This window comes from Oryza brachyantha, chromosome 4 (genome assembly GCF_000231095.2).
Source record: "Oryza brachyantha chromosome 4, ObraRS2, whole genome shotgun sequence".
Taxonomy (NCBI): domain Eukaryota; kingdom Viridiplantae; phylum Streptophyta; class Magnoliopsida; order Poales; family Poaceae; genus Oryza; species Oryza brachyantha.
In genome coordinates, this window is record NC_023166.2 from 10,262,299 (window position 1) to 10,284,791 (window position 22,493).

At 39.7% G+C, this 22,493-nt stretch overlaps 2 protein-coding genes and 1 pseudogene across 3 annotated transcripts; all 3 read left to right on the forward strand.

Moving 5' to 3' along the window:
• The first annotated feature begins 217 nt into the window (after positions 1-217).
• LOC102706834 (RING-H2 finger protein ATL72-like) lies at positions 218-1,224 on the forward strand. Its single transcript, XM_015836837.2, has one exon. It carries the CDS (start codon positions 428-430, stop codon positions 1,034-1,036), a length of 609 nt encoding a protein of 202 aa, XP_015692323.1. The 5' UTR covers positions 218-427; the 3' UTR covers positions 1,037-1,224.
• Positions 1,225-6,555: 5,331 nt separating this feature from the next.
• LOC102712721 lies at positions 6,556-13,454 on the forward strand (annotated as a pseudogene). The gene is made up of 3 exons (XR_005811604.1): positions 6,556-7,019; positions 10,907-11,760; positions 11,792-13,454. The product of XR_005811604.1 is annotated as a G-type lectin S-receptor-like serine/threonine-protein kinase At2g19130 (transcript).
• Positions 13,455-19,063: 5,609 nt separating this feature from the next.
• On the forward strand, positions 19,064-22,029 carry LOC102707391 (G-type lectin S-receptor-like serine/threonine-protein kinase At2g19130). Its single transcript, XM_006652217.2, has 2 exons — positions 19,064-21,462; positions 21,877-22,029. Exons 1-2 carry the CDS (start codon positions 19,070-19,072, stop codon positions 21,878-21,880), a joined length of 2,397 nt encoding a protein of 798 aa, XP_006652280.1. The 5' UTR covers positions 19,064-19,069; the 3' UTR covers positions 21,881-22,029.
• Positions 22,030-22,493: the final 464 nt, after the last annotated feature.

Genomic DNA, 22,493 nt, shown 5'->3' on the forward strand with positions numbered 1-22,493 from the left:
TTCCTGAGAACACAAATATATTTTCCAGCTTATACAGCTATAATCTCCATCTTGCATATGTTGTTTATAGTATTATTAGTCAGACAAGAAATGGTGCTGCTTGTGGCCCCCCAATTCCCAGAAGCCCCACTGAGATGCAGCCCACTTGCCACAAGCAAAGAAGCTTCCAATTGTGCACCTTCTGGCCTTTGCCAAAAGCATTTGTCTCAATCGGTTGTCAGGACCCAAAGGGTAGCCAATCGTACTAAACCAAACAAAAGAAAAACGAAACCATATTATTTGTCGTGTCAAAGAGTCTATAAATACTTCACCACAAACCCGCATATGATTCTGAGGAAGAACAGAGCATACCTACGGAACTAGGTGAGCCCAAGATCTTCAGTTGCAGGATTCTGAAGAAAGCTTGTGTTCGTACACCAAGGTAGAGATGTATTCAAGAAGGATACTGCTTCACACCCCATTCTCTGGGCAACCCTCTGGCCCTAGTCAGCCAGTGTCCAGTGCTACTGTCGTTGAAGGTGGTTCTCCTGGGACCAACTTTGATGCAAACATCGTCATGATCCTAGCTGTTCTTCTCTGTGCACTGATCTGTGCACTCGGGCTTAACTCAATTGTCCGGTGCGCACTAAGGTGTTCAAGCCAGATGGTGGTGGATCATGAGCCAAACCGGGTCACACGGCTGGCTCAGAGCGGGCTGAGGAGGAAGGCCCTTCGATCCATGCCTATTCTTCTCTACTCAGCTGGGTTGAAGCTCAATGCTGTGAGCCCTATGTGTGCAATCTGCCTCTCTGACTTTGAGGCTGGGGAGCATGTCAGGGTCCTCCCAAAGTGCAACCATGGGTTCCATGTCAGATGCATTGACCGGTGGCTCTTGGCACGGTCCACATGCCCAACATGCCGGCAGTCCCTGTTTGGGGCACCACAGAAGGCCTCTGGCTGCTCCGAGTCTGAGGGAAGCCAGGCCGAGCCAGTGCCAGCTCTCCCTGTGCTGGTGCCACTTAGACCTGAAGGTTTGGTTACTACATATGATTTTTAGAATCTTCCATTGCTTTCTTGTTGCATCAAGCATGAGAGAGTGGGGTGAAATGGAGTAGGTTGTGGACTTGATCAGGTGTGACCGCCAAACTGGCCTGTACATTGTGTGGTAGATCTGTAGTAGGAAAAGCTGTACAGATTGCTTTGGAGTTTTAATAGTAGTATTAATACCTGATGTTGCTTTGAGAATGTGCCGTGGAAAAAAAAGTGTGCTATTGGCTTCTGTAAATCTCATTTGTAATGCCATTTTGTAGGGAAGAAATAGGAGTGAAGATTGCAGATCTAATCATATGGCGGTGCTGCACCACCAATCAACCATTATGGTGATTAGAAATCAAGCATTAGTTGCTAAGGCTCAAGTCAGTGGGATAAGCATATTCTGCTGCAATTATCGAGAGATGAGGGCTAAGCAATCTGAATGCCTTGTGATCATGTATGCCCCAGAATTGACAGGTGGGTCCACGCCCGACTATGGCCTGTGCACTTTGGCTATTTGTGCTGTCTGCTCCAAAAGCTTGAAAGGTAAGTGGCCAATGCACACACAATCTTTTCTTCTAGTTCATGGAAAGCTAATGCCTTTAAAGAATTTTCTAGCTAGTTGTGTGGCTCTCGCACGATTTGGAAAAGAAAATAGCAAGAACATTAAGCTGTGCACACTGAAAACGAAAATTGCTCGATGCCCAGTTGCCCACTGAACGGGATACTCTTTTCTGAACCTGTGGTTATGAGAATGTTGCAGCAGTGTTACATATACTCTGCAACCCGATAACAGTTCCACTATACTTCCAACGACTCACTCAGAAGATTTGTTGTTATGAGAATGTTGTAGCAGTGTTAAGTAGAATCTGATAGCAGTTCTTTCTATTTGTTCGAAGGACCCACTAAGAAGATATGTATCAGTATTTGAAAGGGATGTTAGCATTTCTGTTGTCCCTTACGAAAAAAGGGAGCCACTGGTTGACAGAGTTCATCTGTTTGCTTTTAAGAAAAGTCTCTAGCGTATGAAGTATGAACTACTTGAAGCTAGCAATGATAGTGTCTGCCAATTTTGCGGACACTAGGAATGTCCTGCTTATAATCAAAATATCTGTGCACCCTTGCATTTGAGAAGAAAAGATGATTTTTTGCTTGATAGTAAATATTGCATGTACATACTTGGATAGTAAAGATCAAAAACAAAGGAAATATTGTTAGTTACCAAATAAAATTACGAGTCCTTTATGTATCCTGCATGTACATACTTGAGAAAGAACCAAAAAAAAGAGGTCTAAAACAAACATTTTCTTCTACTACCTAGTATTTGACGTGACACTGTAAATCTAGACGGAGGGTTTGTTCAGATTCGTAATACTAAGCTATGTCTAATTTAATGCTAGGTTTTAATATTTTGAGACATGCAAGTATATGCTAATTTCCACACAATGAATTCCTCCTCCGGTTCTTGGTTAATCATGAACTATGGTTATGAATTCTAAGACTGACATTTTGCCTGTCTCCTGCTGAGTAAAGAAAAAAAAAGAAATTCTTCGAAAAAAAAGTTATGAAAGTAACAGTTGTTTTTTCCATCATGAGCTATAGTCACAATGCTTCTGATCTTCGACTTTTAGATTTCGAATTGACCACCATTTCTCCCACTACAACAAGATATCATATTCTCCGAAAGCCATAGCCTATGATTAACCCGATGGAGCCGCAAAGGGAACAAACCTAGTCCACAAGCGGCAAGTTAAAGGGGGGACATGTCATGTAAAGCCAGGGGATTCCCATCTGGTTGATGCATGACTGGAGTACCATCTTACAGCCTCAATTGCTTAGTGGGGATGGCTCATTTCAGCCTCTGATTCCTTGAATGAAAGCCTCTCAAACTGACTGACACAAGCACACAGACAGCAGCAGGGTGAAAACAAGGGGAGCCAATGAGTGGCTGCATGGCTTACCGACTTTCTTTCGCTTTTGCTTAGTCAAAATTTGATAGTTAATTTTAGGTTTTTTTTATTATAGTTTATTTTCTAACCTTAGCTTTTATATCATTGAGAGCACATATATAAATTTTTTATGCATAAATCATCTTTCGTTTATAAACATGCCATTTATCCTTTTTTTCTTAGAAAAAAAAAAATCAAACAATCGTCCCTTTCAGGTGAGTTGGAGTATGATTCGGCGGCCGCGACGGGGACCAAATCTTGGGCGACAAAGTGTGATGAGCACACCAGTCATCTGTCATCGCTGATCGATCGCTTCCTGCACTTCTAATTCCTTTTCGGAGCTTTGATGCCTGATGGCCGTTGTTCCACGCCTTACCATGGTTCACCACATGTTTTTGAACAATGCGACGTTGCTGTGATTGTGTGTGATATTGTGATCTCGCGGATGGAGTAGCAAGAGTATTAGAGCATACGGATCGCGTAGTTTACACTCCTCTCTCTCTTGCTAGAGTCCACTGCACTGTACAGAGCGAGTTTCTATTGATCTAGCAGGTCTTTAAACGGTATAATCAAGAATGAAAAAGAAACTACGGAAAAGATTGGTTGGCTTGACGACCACTAAACCATACCATGTGCCAAAATAGCTGCCACACCACAGGTGTAAGAATCTAGCATTGTGTTGGCCACCACTATACGTGACCGATTGCTATCAATATTAATATGAAGCCGCAAATATATCACACATCATTGATAGCTGACCATAGGGTGCATGTGCTCTCGTCGTCACCATGGATTAAGGTTATATAGAGAAGGAGGGTGAGAAAAGAAGAAAGATACGCTCATCCTTCGCATAGACCTATCACTATCCAAATAGCCAAGAGCAACACAACTATTCAAGATTTGTTGCCCAAAGTCAAAAAAAGATAGAAACGGGACCTCAAAAGGTGATGCATCTAGGGAAGTCATAACACCAAAGGTGTCACTGTTTGCATCCATCCAAAAATCCTTAGCCATGGTTTTTAGTTTTCACTAGTAAGGTCCTGCCGTGAAGGAAAGGAGAGAGAGGTGCTTCGATAGTCGTGGCACTTATAAGCATCATTGTTGTTGGCCTAGTGTGCTACCAAAAACCTATGTTAAAAGGACACCCATGCAATTTACTGGCCCTAAAACATGTGAGTCTGGCTTTATTGTGAACTAGAGTTAAACCAAGATGATTGGATTGACCAGTCTACGATGAATGAGCTTCTACATTTATTAATGTGCTAAAGAAGGCCCAATGTTGCCTGAAAATGGCATAACTACCACTAGCTGCACCCTACCATCCTGTTACTACTTTAGTTGTGTTCTAATTGAAATGGACACTCTGTTTGTTTGTTAAGGTCCAACACTTGAATTGGCTACCCTAGCAATTTGACCAATGGAGTCATTGGACTGGTAGCCTAACTAGCTTGACCTCTGGTTCGGTATTTTCAACTATGCCTTTACCCACGGCTCTAGTCATGATATTTCTTGTGGACCACTTTATGCTCCAGTTATTGGCAAACCCTTATGTTAGGGTCCTCTCCCAAGCAACGCCAATGCCATATCTAATCCCATCCCCTCACTACCCAAGTCATTAGTCATCACTTTACCTTGGAGCTCCCCATGTCTTAATTTAGAAACATATAAGATAAGGAGGGGAGCTTCACAGAGAAAAATGAGACAAAGTTGGCAATAGGAAAACAAGCAATGGTTGCCGTACTTGTTGTTGCACTACGAGATCTAGGTGCAGAAGCCCTTGATCCAATGGCGTTGCCATCCTCAATGCATTCCCTCATTGCAGCACTACATGAGGAGGCCAAGAGAAGCCCTGCCACCACCATGCTTGCCGTTGCATGGGTGTTTGGCAGCTAGCTCAAGTGGTGGCAACCCAAAGTTTTGAGGCATCCATGACACAAAAATCATGTGGTGCGATTTGTTTCCTAGAACCTAGATTTTGGGACAAAACAATTTCTTGATTTTAAGAAAATAGATGGATAAATGGTTGTACATGAGATAAATTTGAATTCTAAATGTAGCTACTATATTCATTCCAAAACACAAGCATTTCTTGATTGTCTATTAAATACTAATGTGATGCCAAAAGATTCCTATTTAGTGGCTTCAGTTGTTAATTTTTTATTTTTAAATTGATTATATTCCTTTTTCAAGCACCTAATTGGTTCTGAAATGATTGGAATAATGAAATTAATGCAAACAAAATTCTTATATTATGATATAAAATTTGAATACCAACCATCAGTGCTTATATTTTAAAACAAAGGGAGTATACTTTAAGCTGGATAGAGTATTTTCTAAAGTACTAGTTAAATACCCGTGCTTTGCTACGGATTTTATGATATGTTATCAAATTTTCTTATATGAAATAGTCACCTTAATTTGAATTTATATGTAGATATCAATTTATATTTAACTAGTTTTTAATATCAAGAAATTTGAGGGCTAAATTATAGTAAACCGTAGTGAGGGCAGGTGGTGGTGGCAATCTCACTGCCACCACCACTACTCCTTTTTATAGGAGTATAGATATCGTGAGCATCCACTTACAGCTTCTTTGAAATGCATATATTTTAGAAAAAATAGTTGATTTCCTCAAATATCCTCTAGTTTATGGACGGGCTGCATATCGGGTGCTTGGTTTATGGGAAAAAAATGGGGTGTTGTTTCACCCATTATAAAAAATGTTTGAACTAATGAAATAATGAAACACAATTGAATTGAATCACGCCTAAACAATTTTTGCCACAACATATGAAACACCAATTCTGAGCTATTTAGATATCATTAGATCCGAATAGATGGAAGATGTAAAATGAAACATCATAAAAAGCCCATAGCAGTATTTTAATCTAACCAATGAAACATCCAAATACATAGGCTAGAATATCGAAAGTTAGCGAACTCCTAGCTAAAAACACTTGTATAGAACACATCCACTAGGTTGCGTTCGTTTGCACTGACACCATGCATATTATTTCTCGGTTTTGTATGCAACTTTTCTAAAATACTAAATGATATGTTTTTTAAAATATCTCTATATAAAAATTCATCTCTTAATCTTTTTAAATATATTTTCAACTAATTAATATTATTATTTATATTATTAAGTAATTACCATTAAATTAAACGAGCTTTCATCACCAAAAGAACGAGACATCAACCGAGCAGGAGACGCTGTCATGGCCTCATCGGCCGCGGCGGCGGCTAGCTGGGGAGGCCATCCATGGGCCAACGGCCGGGCCGCACTTGTAAACTGGGCGCAAACGAGAAACAATACAAGCCCCCCGTATCCTATCCTCTGACGCGTGGGTCCACCGATCCTCCTCATACCGTCCCAGCCAATAGCGTCGCGTCTTTCACCACCCCACGGATCGCAGCCGCCGTTGGAGCCATCCCAGCCGCCCACCTAATCCGACGCTCCAAACCCACCCAAAAATCTCCCCGCGCCCGCGCCGCTCCTCCCACGAAAATTTTCGCGATCCCGCCTTCTTCCCGCCCGCGCCAGCAGCTACAAATACCCCCAAACCCCAATCCCAAATTCCCCACGCCTCAGTTCGAATCCGCAGCGCCACTCCACCCCATTCGAATTCGAAGCACAAGAGAGGGAGAGATCCGATGGCTCGCACCAAGCAGACGGCGAGGAAGTCGACCGGCGGGAAGGCGCCGAGGAAGCAGCTGGCGACGAAGGCGGCGCGCAAGTCGGCGCCGGCGACGGGCGGGGTGAAGAAGCCGCACAGGTTCAGGCCCGGGACGGTGGCGCTCAGGGAGATCCGCAAGTACCAGAAGAGCACGGAGCTGCTGATCCGGAAGCTGCCCTTCCAGCGGCTGGTGCGGGAGATCGCGCAGGACTTCAAGACGGACCTCCGCTTCCAGTCCTCCGCCGTTGCCGCGCTGCAGGAGGCCGCCGAGGCCTACCTCGTCGGCCTCTTCGAGGACACCAACCTCTGCGCCATCCACGCCAAGCGCGTCACCATCATGCCCAAGGACATCCAGCTCGCCCGCCGCATCAGGGGCGAGAGGGCCTGATCGGGTTCCCCCTCTGCTGCATCGGCAGCCTTGCTGCTCTCCTGTTCCAGTTCATGCCTCGTTAGATCTAGAAGTGTTTGCTCGTGAATCTGTGCTAGCTGTCTTGTAATCATCACTTGCTTGAAATGAGTTCACATCGATGGAATATAGCCAGTTCTTGCCAAATTGTGGAGCTTGTTTGGTTGCTTCCTCGTTTATTTGTTGCCCTATTGGATGATCGTCCAATATCTGAGAATGTTAGTTTGCTCTCCCTCAGGATTCTGATTCGGGTCGAAAGCCTATTTCGGATATCGTTTTGTTATTTTGAAGGAAAAGTGAAACAAATTTATAGCAATCCAAAAATAATTTGTAATTAATATTTATATATGTGTTTAGTGATTAAAAGAATAAATGTTGTACAAAAAATTGTGATGGAAAATCATAAATTAACTTCAAAATTATGTTCTAAAAGTTATATTTTGGCTTATAAGTATAGTTGAAATGCAAGTATGAACCATTGCAACACACTCAAAGTGCAGTATTAGTATTTTTTCTCTTGATCAGATGTATTTTTTTTATGATTTGGATGGAAATGGAATACACCGCTCTTTTGTGTAATTTCGGTCTATTAGTTCAAGCATTCCATCCCTATTCCAACCTGACGAGCACTATGAGGACTCTGGTATGGGCTCAGCCCATTGGGCTTGTTCTTCCATGAAGGGCCAACCGGCCACGCCTGAACTCACAAACTTTCTTAGAACTAGTCAGAATTTTCAGAGCCCCAGTCACAACTCAGGCAATCCCCAACAAATCATGCAAGAAAGAACCACCATATAATGGAGCTAATCTCAATAAATATGGTCCGTGTTTCCCTGCTGGCCTGGTGAAAAGTGAAAACGATTACAAAACGTTAAGCAATGATCACGTATAGGACCAATTATAATTGGGAATAAGAATATAGTCATTACTGCTAACTGATATATGAATTCTATATACTGTTAGACTTAGTACTGCAGAGGATCTAAATCCAGCTTATTGCCACTACTATTGGGCAGTGTTTTTCTTTTTAATAGTTGGCATATTTTTTTTTGATAAATAGTTTGCAATATTTTTGACCTATCAGCTAAACATTGTATTGGATACGGTGTGACAACGCTTGATTTTCGGTTAGAAATCGGGCGCCTGATCCATAGTCAATGAGGGTGAAAACTATCACAGAAATTCCGGATCTACCGAGCACTATTTTCGTAAAAAAATGTTACCGTTTTCAACCATGTCTGTTTTAGTCATAAATAGAATTTGATTCCCTTTTTAAAAAGTGTGTCTGCAACGTCTTATGTTTGACACTAATCTATCTATCTTATATATATTATATATATAAATTAACGGAAAAAGGAGTCTCATGTTGCTCCTCGCGCGCTAGAAATTCTAAGATTAATCGAAGAAAAATAAAAAAAATCAATCGGACAAGCAATTGGAAAAGAATCAAAGAAAATCGGGACTCTCCAACCGGAGATCGTTAGTGCAAGCGATGAGATCGTTAAGTAGGCTCTAGGAGGTGGAGCCCACTAGCAGCCACAGCAAATCCCACATTAATTGGATCGGACTTGGTGAATATAGAAACTGTAGGAAACGATATCCACGTTAATAGGAATCAGACTGAAAAAAGAAAAAGTAACGGACTTTTAATTAGACAAGGAAAATCAAAGGAAAAAAGAGAAAAAAAAGAGAAAAGATATTTTTAAATTTGACAGACCGTTGAAAAATAAGGAAAAAAAAGAGTCCATGTATAATAAAGTTTAGAAGAATCCAAATCTTGAATTAAAAAATTAAAAATAATTGATATTGAGGGAAGAGTCTATCTATAAATACAATTTAGAAAATCTAAAATTTTGGTCAATTGGAAACGATATCCGCGTTAATAGGAATCAGGACGAAAAAGGGGAAATAACGGGTTTTTCTAATCGGACAAGGAAAATCAAAGAAAAATAAGAGAAAAAAAGAAAAGATTTTTTTAATTTGACCGATTGATTAAAAATAAGGAAAATAATAAAAGAGTCGATGTGTAAGAAAGTTAGAAAAATCCAAATCTTGAATTAAAAATTTTAAGATAATTGATATTGAGAGACGAGTCTATCTATACATACAATTTACAAAGTCTAAAATTTTGGTTAAAAATAGGAAAAAATTAAGAGAAAGAGTCAAAATACAAATGCAATTTAGAAGTATATAAAATTTAAATTACAAATTAAATATTATGCATAAAAGAGTTAATGCACAAGTAAAATGGGATTCTATGTAAAAATATGACTAAAAAAACTAATATCCGAATTAACAATTTAAAAGTAATTACTATCGAGATAAATGACTCTATATAGATAAAATTTATAACAATGCTAGTCTATGCAGTATACGTAGGCCATCATACTAGAAATTCTCACGAACAATATATATATAAAGTAATATAAAAAAGAGCATCCACGTTGTACCTCATGAGCTAGAAATTATGAGATTAACTGAAGAAAAATAAGAGAGAGAAAAAAGATCAATCAGAAAAAAAGAAAAGAAGATCAAAATATTTGCACGGGTACGTCAATTTGATCGGACAGATCAGGCTTATTCACGTGCACGTTAATTTGATCGGATACATCAGGTTTATTTATACGTGACATCTCATTATTGTGTTTCTATAAAAAAATAAAAATAAAAGATAAGGTCTACAGCCACTACGTTTACTCTTAGGGCTAGAAAATCCCACACTAATAGAAAGAAAATAAGAGAAGAAAAAGAAAATATAATGATATTTTGATCGGATAAGGAGTTTTTTTGAGAAAAAAGAACGTGATTTTTTGGAAAAAAAGAAAATATAATGATTTTTTTCATCGGACAAGGAAAGAAAGAAAATCATGTTTTTTATCGAGCCATCGAAGCAAAATAAGAGATAAAAAAGATAATATTTTTTTGGAATTAGGTAAAAGGGAAAAATCAGATTTTTTTGTCAGTTGTAGTATTATTCTTATATATATATTATGTTATTAAGATAATATAAAAAGAACCACTGTCTTACTTTGCGTGGAGATTCAAATGTAAAAGTTTGATCTAAATTAGGTCTGAGTTTAAAACTATATTTACACCTTAATATTTATATTTTACTATATAATATGAAACTATATTTGATATTATATAAAAAATTTCATAACGTTAGCCGCGCACTCTGCGCGGGTCACCATACTAGTTAGTTAAATTAACCAATATGATTGACCTATGATCACTCAAGTGATTTGCTACTGATTCCGACCATTCCCGTTCGATGCCACCCCTCCCTCACGTCCAACCAGTTAACTCCAAATCCTGAAAGGTACCAAACCCGTGAGAACCCCAAATCTAAATGATACCCTGCATGTTTCTATCTGGAAAGTTGCCAGGAAATGTGCACACGAGCTCGCCAAATCGTTTCCACATGCGAAGAGCGAGGCCTCAACACGTCCGCCCTGCGCATGCGCGGCTCTGCTCCCCAACGCGTTTAGTGTAACTGTGTAAGCCTATCATGTTTCATGTGCTCCATGTTAAAAATACCTTTTTTTTTTGCATTACTATTACTATCTCGTCCTAAAAAAATTATTTTTGTTTTTATTTCTAGCGTTTGACTATTCATCTTATTTAAAAAAACTATAAAAAAATTTAAAAAATAGTCACATAAAGTAATATTTATATTTTATTATCTAATAACAATAAAAATATTAATAGCAAAATAATATTAAATAAGACGAAGACTTAAACATCTGTAACCCAAATCTAAAAAAATAAACTTAGGACGGGGGAGCAGCTAGCATGGCCAGTACGTTCAGTCGTTCACCACCGACTCTGACTCGGCAGCTTACCGACGCCTTAGCATTCCGTAGAAGTTAGAACAACCTACTCCACTGAGCAAAATTACGCCTACGTACTACACGTCGTGTCAACCTGAACTCGATCTCCCCGTCTCCTCGATCGCCATGCCTCTCCTCCTCGTCCTAGTGGCAGCCCTCCTCCGCGCATGGTGCGCCGCGGCCGCGACGGATACCCTCTCGCCTGGCCAGGCGCTCGCCGGCGACGGCAAGCTTGTCTCCAGCAATGGCAAGTTCGGGCTCGGCTTCTTCCATACCAGCAGTAAGTCCACTTCCGATCACACCGACGCTCTGAAGCTATGGCACTTAGGTGTATGGTTCAACAGGGTTCCCAAGCTGACCCCCGTGTGGGTAGCGAGCCGTGACAGCCCAGTAGAGTGCCCCACCTCGCCGGCGCTCGCATTCTCCGGTGACGGCAACCTCGCCGTCGTGAACCGGGCCACCAACGCCACCGTCTGGTCCAGCCAAGCGAGCATCAAAGCCAACACCACCACCGTGCTCGTCCTCCTCGACAGCGGGAACCTCGTCCTGCGCAGCTCCGGCGGCGACGTACTGTGGCAGAGCTTCGACCACCCGACGGACACCCTCCTCCCCGAGGCGACGATCGGCATGAACAAGACCACCGGCGTGAGCCGCCGCCTCGTCTCAAGGAGGAGCAAGACCGACCATGCTCCGGGCGTCTACTCCATGGAGCTCGGCCGCGACGGCGTCGTCCGGATGCTGTGGAACTCGTCCGTCCCGTACTGGTCCAGCGGCGAGTGGAACGGCCAGTACTTCAGCTCGGTGCCGATGATGGCGGCGCGCCACCGGTTCAGCTACACGTTCGTCAACAACGACCAGGAGGTGTCCTACGCGTTCCACTTCCACCTGCGCGATGAGTCGGAGACGACGTACAGCTAGCTTCCTGGACGTGCCCGGGCAGGCGAAGGTGCTCGTCTGGCACCATGGCAGGCAGGACTGGGTGAGGGTGTTCACCCACCCAGGCGATCAGTACTGCGAGGTGCACGCGGCGTGTGGCTCCTTCGCTGTCTGCAACGACACGACGCTGCTGTCCTGCAGCTGCATGAACGGTTTCACCACCGAGGAGCTATCGTCACCCGGCAGTTGGGACCCAGCTGAAGACAGCATTGGTGGATGCACAAGAAACACCCTATTAGATTGCAGCAGCAGCAGCGGCGGCGGCAATGGCACTATGGGTTTGATCGACAAATTCTATGCTATGGCGGGTGCTACGCTGCCCTTTGATCCTCAGCAGATAGGGCATGCCGCAAGCGCAGGCGAATGCGAGGAGGTTTGCTTGAGTCACTGCTCCTGCACTGCATATTCATTTTGCAACGGTGGTTGCTCCGTATGGCACGGTGAGTTGCTCAACGTGAATCACCATCCGAGTGATGGTGCTACCAGCAATGGAGAAGCTCTTTACATTCGTCTCGCTGCAAGAGAGAAGCAGTTTCGAGCTAGAAGAAACAATGGAGTTACCATTGGAGTTTTTACCATTGTTGCGTCTTCTGTAACTTTGGGTATCTTGGCACTCATCATAATACTAAGAGTCATGAGGAACAAAAGGAGGTTAGTGAAGAGTAGTCACGTTTGGAGTGGACTTATTCCATTTAAATACAAAGAATTGCAGCGCGCAACGAGAAACTTTTCTGAGAGGATTGGGGCAGGTGGCTTTGGTGCTGTGTTCAAGGGGTTGCTTGATGAGTCCACCACTGTAGCAGTGAAAAGGCTCTATGGATCCTACCAGGAAGAGAAGCAATTCTGGGGCTGAGGTAAGTTCAATAGGAATGATCCATCATACTAATTTAGTCAAAATGATTGGTTTTTGTTGTGAGGGCAACAAAAGGCTACTTGTTTACGAATACATGTCGAATAGTTCTCTTGACACTCATTTATTCCAGAAAAGTGCTTCAACTCTAAATTGGAACGTCAGATATCAAATAGCTCTTGGAGTTGCTAGAGGATTGGCTTACTTGCACGAGAGTTGTCGGGACTATATCATACACTGTGATATCAAGCCGTAAAATATACTTCTTGATACATCATTTGTTCCGAAGATCGTAGATTTTGGGATGGCAAAGCTTCTAGGAAGGGACTACAGTCGGGTTGTGACTACAGCAAGAGGAACTATTAGATATCTTGCGCCTGAATGGATTAGTGGAGTGGCCATTACGCCAAAAATGGATGTATATAGCTATGGTATGGTACTGTTTGAAATCATTTCTGAAGAAGGAATACACATGAAGAATACGGTAGCAATGGTGATGACTTGGCTTATTTCCCCATTCAAATTACACGTAAGCTTCTCGAGGGGGATGTCATGAGCTTTGTAGATCAAAGTCTGCATGGTGATGTTGTCTTCAATGAGGTTGAAAGAGCTTGCAAATTCGCTTGCTGGTGCATCCAAGACAGGGAATTTGACCGACCAACGATGGGTAAGGTGGTTCAAATTCTCGAGGGTTTTGTTGATGTCGACATGCCCCCAATGCCGAGGCTGCTCGAAGCTATTGCTGGAAGGTGACATTCAACATGTACTGCACTTGCTCTCTTTATTTCTTTATAAATTGCAACTGACTACCTTCTCTTTTTCTTTGTGCCAGAAAAAAAAAACATGTTGTACCTCCACCCCTCTGGCGACCCTGATGGGTTCTTTTGTGTGCAACAAGGCTTTGTTGCGTTCCCTCTTCTTGGTGCATGCAAATACTAAAATTTGATGATGTGGATTATGTCTTTTATTTTTTGGTTTTCTTTGATTACCCATGATGGCGCCCTAGGCATATGTGCCAATTTCTGGTGGTTATATGACCAATATCAGGGGGGCTATATGACCAATATCAGGGTCTACCATGTACTGCCTACATCATTGGGATTTCAATAGGCTCAAATGACACGTGCTGAAAATAACGGCTTATTCTTTTAGATTCTCTATCCAGTACATTCTACCAATAGTATTATACTGTCAGTAAAACTAATCCCAGTCATTAATTAAAAATGATATTTTTTCACTTTGTTAATTAATTGATTAATAGTGTTTTGTTTTTTGCAATAAAGATCACAATAAAATGACTATATTACCCCTTCAAATTTCTATTACACCTAATATCATTGGTATTATAATTTATCATAGTTGTTCAATAAAAATAAATCAATTGTGTCGATTAAATTCTACTGCAACTAGAATACACCGGAAATGAATCCATTCTTTTATTTTTCTTGCACAAAAGATGCACGCACATATATGGATACATACATCCCATAAACACACTTAAAAACATAGGGGTTAGCGATAAATCCCTATCGAATTAAATTCCTATTAGGAGTACACCTGTCCTGTATGAACATAATTGTCCACGTCGACATTTAAATTCTGATATTTTAAGTAATGCACCTAAATACCTAATACATATGAACTAGCACGGTGGCCCGCGCATATTGCGCGACTAGCCGTTATAAATTGAATCTATATAGGGTCTCTTATACAGATAATAGTTACTTTTTAATTTCTAATTTGAATTTCAATTTTCGTAAATTACAATTATTTTAAAGTTTTTAATCTAAATATTTGATTTTTCTAAGCTGTATTTACACCTGGACTATTTTTATTATTTTTCTTTATTTTCAATTCCGAAATTATATTTCTAATCTGATTCTTTTTAACCGAAGTTTTAGATGATTCCAAATTATATTTATAGATGAACTCTTCCTTTAATATCAATTATTTTAAATTTTTTAATCCGAGAATTATTTACACGCAGACACTTTTTATTATTTATCTTTATTTTTAATTTTGAAATTGTATCTCTTAATTTTTCTATTTTTAACCAAAATTTTAGATCTTTCCAAATTGCATTTATATATGGGTTGTTCCCTCAATATCAATTATTTTAAAACTTTTAATCCAAGATTTAGATTTTTCTAAAGTGTATTTACACATTGACTCTTTTCTTTATATCCAAGATTTGGATTTTTGTAAACTTGATTACACATGGAGTTCTTTTTTATTTTTCTTTATTTTTAATTGATTTTTCTTTCCTTGTCCTATTCCAAAAACATTATTTTTTTTCTCTTTTCCTTGTCCGATTGCAAATCCAACGTCCCCGTCCAATGCATGGAGGTCGATCGATGCGTGCATGCGCCTAGTGCTCTTCTATTTTTATCTCTTCCTTGTCCGGTTGATATTTTCTTTTTTCTTCTCTTTTTTTTCTTCGATTAATTTAAGAATTTCTAGCCCATGAGAGATACATGGAGGCTCTTTTTCCTATTACGTTATACATGCTTGATTTTTAGCTCAGGCGAGCTCGCTCATGCTCGGCTCATTAACAATTCTAAACTTGATGATATGTGATAACGATCTAACGATACAAACAGTAAAAGATTGACATATATATTTAAAGTTTTGTAATAGTGCTTTTTTCCAAACAACATTTTTATTAACCTCCGGTCCATGTGTAGCTAGCCCATGGTTCTTCAAAGTGTAGGCAAGCATGGTCGTGGAACTCAATGTAGTTTCTTTGCTGCTAAATTAGCATTATTATAAATTATATTTATATAGTATCTATTATTTTGATAATAATTATATTTTAATTGTTAATTCGAATTTAATTTTTCTAAATTATATTTTGACATAGAAACCCATTTACTTGTATTATAAACTATATGGATACGTAAACTCTTTTATGCATAGTATTTAATTTGTAATTCAAATTTTAGATATTTCTAAATTGTATTTATACATTGACTCTTTCTCTTAATTTTTTAACCAAAATTTTAAATCTTTCCAAATTGTATTTATACATGGACTCTTCCATCAATATCAATTATTTTAAAATTTTAAATCCGAGATTTGGATTTTTCTAAACTATATTTATACATGGACTCTTCTATTATTTTCTTTATTTTTAATTGATCTTTTCTTTCCTTTGCCCGATTCAAAAAATATTATCTTTTCTTTTTTTCCTCTTATTTTCCATTGATTTTCCTTGTTCAATTCCAGCAAAACTGTTATATTTTCTGTTGATTTTCCTTGTCCGATTCCAACACGTGTACAGAGATCGGAACTTAAGCTAGGGATGATAGATAGAATTTGCTAATGACCAGGATTCGATAGATTTACTTTTGTCCGATTGAAGATAGAATTCGCTAATGATGGATTCGATAGATTTTCTTTTGTCCGATTGAAGATAGAATTTGCTAATAATCATCCATAGATTTTCTTTTTGTCCGACTGATTTTTTTTCCTTTTTTCTCTTATTTTTCTAGGGACGATAGATTGAATTTGCTAATGACCAGGATTCGATAGACTTATTTTTGTCCGATTGAAGATAGAATTTGCTAATGATGGATTCGATAGATTTTCTTTTGTCCGATTGAAGATAGAATTTGCTAATAATCATCAATAGATTTTCTTTTTGACCGACTGATTTTTTCCTTTTTTCTCTTATTTTTCTTCGATTAATCTCAGAATTTCTAGCCCGTGAGAGACAACATGGAGGCTCCTTTTTTATTACTTTATACATATAATAGATGACTTCATCATCGCACCTACTATATATTTATATTGGAGCTTTTCATAATATTGCATATTCTAAGATAGTCATATTTGATAATTTTCATTGAATGATAGTTGTGCAGAAATTAATTTTCCCTGTACGGATTATTCTCAATTGAAAACTTGAGCTGGTAAATTGAAATCACATGATGGTCGGCACCAAGATTTGTTATCACGAACTCCCAAGAGATTTAGCTTTTTATTTTTTGTTTGCCCTAGTCTTTTTTTTACTTATGTTTATGCTTATATATAGAAGCTAAATATTAAATTTTTAATCTTTAATTTAAAGTTAATTTTAAAATTTTTTATTGAACTTTTTTCAGTCTTTTGTTTTAGATAACTAAGAATACATATATAACAGTTTTATTTATAAATTATTTTTTATTTATAAATTATATAAGTAATGAATATCTCCCTGAAAGACTATTGTTGAAACGAATAGTATAGTCGGTAACAGCTATGGATCTTTCACCCTATAAAAGGCCCAGCATCCGTTTCCTCCCTGCACAGCACAACAAGCTACCAGCTGAAGTGCTGAACACGTGGGTCAATGAACTGACGGTTTGGACAAGAAGACCAACGTCCAACGACCAACCATGGATCGCAAGATTCTCATAGTCTCATTTCTGAGAGCCTTCGTATTTGTTATAGAAGGTAGAAGTTATATTTGAAGTTATAAGTTTGTATAGTGATATATATTATATTATTTTACCTTCATATTTTTTTTATTTTTTGATGACTATTTAAATAATATGTAATATACAAGAGAATATCTTCTAAAGAGTTTAGAATACTTTTCCCAATGAGTCGCTCCTTTTTTCCTTTATATTACAGACTACGCCAGACGACACAAGTATCTCAAGTAGTAGTAAAAAAAGGAAAAATTTGCTACAGGACACTCAAATTTGGCACTCTTTGCCATAGCCGTAAAATCGCATTTTGGCCCCAAGGCATAAAAAGAAACGGATAATTTGTCACTGGGCACCGCCGACATTAATTTAGTGTTTTTGTTACACTTGGAAAGAGAAACTTAAAAAAAAACAGTATTACCCTTGGTGCTTGGGCCGGGTCACGACGCCATGCCTTCTGCCGGGCCGTCGGGCCTTATGGCCGACTATAATCTCAGGTTATTCTCAAACCAAACAAATCCGTATATGTTAGAATGAAGCGTTATTTATAACTAGTAGCTACTTTTGAGCTGACCGTGCCTCAGCCACGTGGAGATAAACCACACGTCTCGCTTTCCATTTTCTTGGTAGTCCTAACGTCACTACACTACTCCGCGTTCTTTAGATAGGTTTACTAACTCATGTTCTATATTTTTTTTCAAAAAATATCTATAAGAAAATTGCTTAAAAATTATATCAATCCACTTTTTATGTTTTTATAACTAATAAATTAATTAATTTCCTGCTACGCTTTCTATACGCCGGTTACTTATCCATCTGAAGAACGCAGCGTTCCGTGTCATCATTTGGCTTGGCTTTTAGAATAAAATCTGTCATCATTTGGCTTTTAGAAGAAAAATAGCAAACTAATGTATTTATAAACAAAAAAATAATATGTAAATAAAATTTTTATATACATATTCACAGTGATCTACAAGCAACCACAAAGAAAAAATCTCAAAATAAGTGAAAAGATGAGGCTCTTACGTCGTTAATCTGCATATCAAAGAATCTATCCAAGATTATCGAAATCAGTCAGATAGCAACCCCGTCGCGTGTTTGGCTAATTATGGCCTTCCAGCGAATGATCGAATTTGTGCCAACTTTACAAGGAACATTTGTTTAATGACCATGCTAATCTTGATTGCATTTTAAAGGTTAAACAGACGACGGTTTCTCTCTGAAGATCATTGCACTGGACGCCAACTTTGTGCCGAGCTGTTTGACCAGGTTATCTCTTAGCTCCACAGTCCAAAACATCGCAATGATAAGACATTAAAAACATCTCAAATAATACAGAAGTCCAGGAAGACGTGACCCGATTTAGTTTTCAAAGTTGAAAACAAACAGATGTTGAGCACAAATTTGGATCATTCGTCACTACGTACAAGTTGAGAGCTATCAGATGTCATTTGTGCCGCTGTCAAAATGTCATTTTACCCATGACTGGATCCAAATTCAACCCAGTAGATCATTGACAGAAATCACCCGTACTTTCGCATTCTTTAATTCGCCGGCCGATGCAGATGTTGAGCCCAAATTTGGATCATCCGTCACTAGCAGGTACAAGTTGCAAGATTTCAGATGTTATTTATGCCAATGTTAAGGTACCATTTCAACCCAGTCGATGATCACTGACAAAAAAAAAAAATCAGCTGTACTTTCGGATTCTTTAATTAACCAGCCGATTAATTGGTCACTTGGCCCTAAGAGTCGCGCATATGTCTCTGTCATGATGTACTTTTTTTAATGCCGTATATGCTAGGTCAGGCCAATGACTCCATCTTTCTAGCTTCTGCCTTCAAATATGTTTGCACCTGCCAAGTCCCAACGACCATGCAAGCTTTCTCGTATCCACTAGTGTGTTTTCTCGTATCCACACGCTGAAGTAGCAGTTGCATCCTCTCTCATCTAACCTGACCCAAGTTACCATTGCAGCTGTGCTAACCATTCTGTTTCACCATGTCTCTCCCCATCATTGTGCTAGTCCCTTTGGTCTTCACTCTCCACTTTCCAGCATCCTGCAAGGCGACGGAAACGGACACCGTCTCAGCTGGGAAGGCACTCACCGGCAACGACATGCTTGTCTCCAGCAATGGCAAGTTTGCACTTGGCTTCTTCAAAACCAGCAGCGAGTCCTCCCACAATGCTTCCAACTGGTACCTGGGCATATGGTTCAACCAAGTATCAAAGCACACTCCAGTATGGGTTGCCAATGGAGATAAGCCTGTCACTAGCGCCACTTCGCCGGAGGCCACAGTCTATGGTGACGGAAACCTAGTCATCTTAGATCAGGCCACCAAGTCCATCATATGGTCTACCCAGGCTAACATCACAGCCAACACGACAATGGCCAAGCTATCAGATGATGGCAACCTTGTCCTACAGAACACAAACTCTTCACTTGTCTTCTGGCAAAGCTTCGACTACCCAACAAACACCCATCTCGCCGGAGCAAAGCTAGGCTGGAACAAGGTCACTGGCCTAAACCGGCGTCTTGTTTCCAGGAAAAACTCCGTGGATCCAGCTTCTGGCATGTATAGTTATGAGTTAATTGACAACAATGGTTCTGCCAGGTTCATCCTTTCAGCTCACAGCTCCATATCATACTGGTCTAGTGGAGAATGGAATGGCCATTACTTTGGTTCCATACCAGAGATGACAGGTAAACGGTTAATTGATTTTACTTTTGTCAGCAATGATGAAGAAGAGTACTTCACATATACCTTACTACATAACACAACAATCATGCGTTTTACGCTGGACATCTCTGGTCAAGCAAAGATATTCTTGTGGGTGGAGCAGGCACAAGATTGGGTACCAACCTACACAAACCCAAAGCAGTGTGATGTATATGGCATTTGTGGAGCTTTCACAATCTGCGAAGAAAACAAGCTTCCTGTCTGCAGCTGTATGAAAGGTTTCTCTATACGATCACCCAATGACTGGGATCTAGGTGATCGAACTGGCGGCTGTATGAGAAATACTCCGTTAGATTGTGGCATCAACAAAAACACAAGTGTGCCAGACAGGTTCCTCCCTATGCCATGTGTTGGATTACCCAATAATGGCCACAACATAGAAGATGCTACAAGTTCAGGTGTATGTGCACAAGTTTGCCTAAGCAACTGCACTTGCACAGCATATTACTACGGTAATAATGGATGTTTTGTTTGGAATGACGAATTGATTAATGTGAAGCAGCTACCTTGTGATGATAATACTGATGGAGCAACAATTTACCTTCGCCTTGCTGCCAAAGAGGTGCAAGGTATAAAAAGCAACAGACGACCAATAACTATTGGTGTTGTCATTGGTGCAAGTGTCGCTTCCTTTGCTTTATTGACAGTCTTCTTGATACTGATGATTCGAAGGAACAAGAGTTGGCTATCTGGTCACAGAGTAAAGAAGTTTCATGATGGTAGTGGTATTATTGCATTTAGATATGCTGATCTGCAACATGCAACAAACAACTTTTCAGATAAACTAGGTGCAGGTGGTTTTGGCTCAGTGTTCAAAGGGTTTCTTACTGAATCTAATATCATAGCAGTTAAAAGGCTTGATGGTGCTCGCCAAGGAGAGAAGCAATTCAGAGCTGAAGTGAGATCAATTGGAATCATCCAACACATCAATTTAGTTAAACTAATTGGCTTCTGTTGTGAAAGTGATAGAAGATTGCTTGTTTATGAACACATGCCAAATCTCTCTCTCGATACTCATTTATTTCATAGTAATACTACATCCTTGAAGTGGAGCACAAGGTATCAAATTGCTCTTGGGGTTGCTAGAGGACTAGCCTACCTTCATGACAGTTGCCGTGATTGCATTATACATTGTGACATTAAACCAGAAAATATACTTCTTGATTCATCATTTGTTCCAAAAATTACAGATTTTGGGATGGCGAAGTTTCTGGAAAGGGAGTTTAGTCAAGTTCTCACTACAGTGAGAGGGACTATAGGTTATCTTGCCCCTGAATGGATTAGTGGTACAGTTATTACGTCAAAAGTTGATGTCTACAGCTATGGAATGGTTTTGCTGGAGATCATCTCAGGAAGGAGGAACTCAAGCAAAGAATTTGCAACTCGTGATGACTATGAATATTTCCCTGTGTTAGTTGCACATAAGCTGCTGAATGGTGATGCTGGGAGTTTGGTGGACCAAAATTTACATGGCGATGTTCATTGGGAGCAGGTAGAAAGAGCTTTCAGGGTTGCATGCTGGTGCATTCAAGATAATGAGCTTGATCGACCAACAATGAGTGAAGTTGTTCAATATCTTGAAGGTTTTCTTGAAGTTGGCATACCCCCAGTGCCACGACTACTTCAGGCTATTGCAGGAAACCCATACTCAGAGTGAGCAGATTTTTTTTTTCTTTGCTTATACAAACATTTAATTTGAGAACTTATCATACTCCTGAAACATATGCGGATGAGAAACATGATAAGAATATGATGTGTTGCCACCCACTACATCATTTCGTATAATATCATAAAAGTATGAGCTTTTTTACCATCCTTGAAAAAATATCACCTCAAGTTACCACACTTTTTATTTTTTTAGTGTAAAAAGTGTAGTATCTTAAGGTATCAAAAATTTGTACTAAAATTCTTGGTATCTTGTGGTACCTTTTAAGGATGATAAAAGATCCCTAAAAGCATATGACCCATACTCAAAGTGAACAGAAATTTTGCATAGCATCTTAATTCGAGAACTTGTCATCATTGTAACTGCCAGAAGGCCTAACTGCACCTTTTCCATATGAGCAGATAGTTGAAGGATACCTGGACCAAGCTTCATAACAAGCAGGGTAACTGCAAGAAGCTTCACAGGTTGTTGTTGTGTGCCTGGACCAAACTTCACAAGAGGTTGACACATTACATGAAGATAGGTTCGATGTTTAAACCTGGGAGGCTCCATTAAGTAGTTTATAGTTACATGAAGTCTGAACCCTGAAAACATTTTAGAATATTAGATTCTCTGCAAACACATAAACTGGTATCTTTCTTCATGCAACATGTAATAGCACGCTGCATGAAATATATGCAAAGCTTAAAAACGGAGGTTCTTGTACCAACAACAAGAAACCACCTCACCTGAGATGGTAACAGTCAGTAACTAAAAGAATATGGAAACCAACTAGCACAAATGCATTCCATTCACTGCAGAAATCGAAATCATCTGTGGCTCTGCTTTGAGCACCTGGCAAGTACTTAATTCCCTGGTACAAAGATTGGCCAGAACAAACTCAGTGGTATGCACTGGCGCATTGTTTCCAGTAAGAATCTGACTCAGCCCAGCTGCCCAGCACCTGGACAGCACTGTCGATCTAACTATCCACTTGTTCAGCGAACGATGAACCCTAAATGTAGCATATTAGCATTAT

Bases quoted from the DNA above. Each gene is read 5' to 3' on its own strand.
- LOC102706834 (XM_015836837.2), top strand. From the start codon at position 428: ATGTATTCAAGAAGGATACTGCTTCACACCCCATTCTCTGGGCAACCC.
- LOC102707391 (XM_006652217.2), top strand. From the start codon at position 19,070: ATGTCTCTCCCCATCATTGTGCTAGTCCCTTTGGTCTTCACTCTCCAC.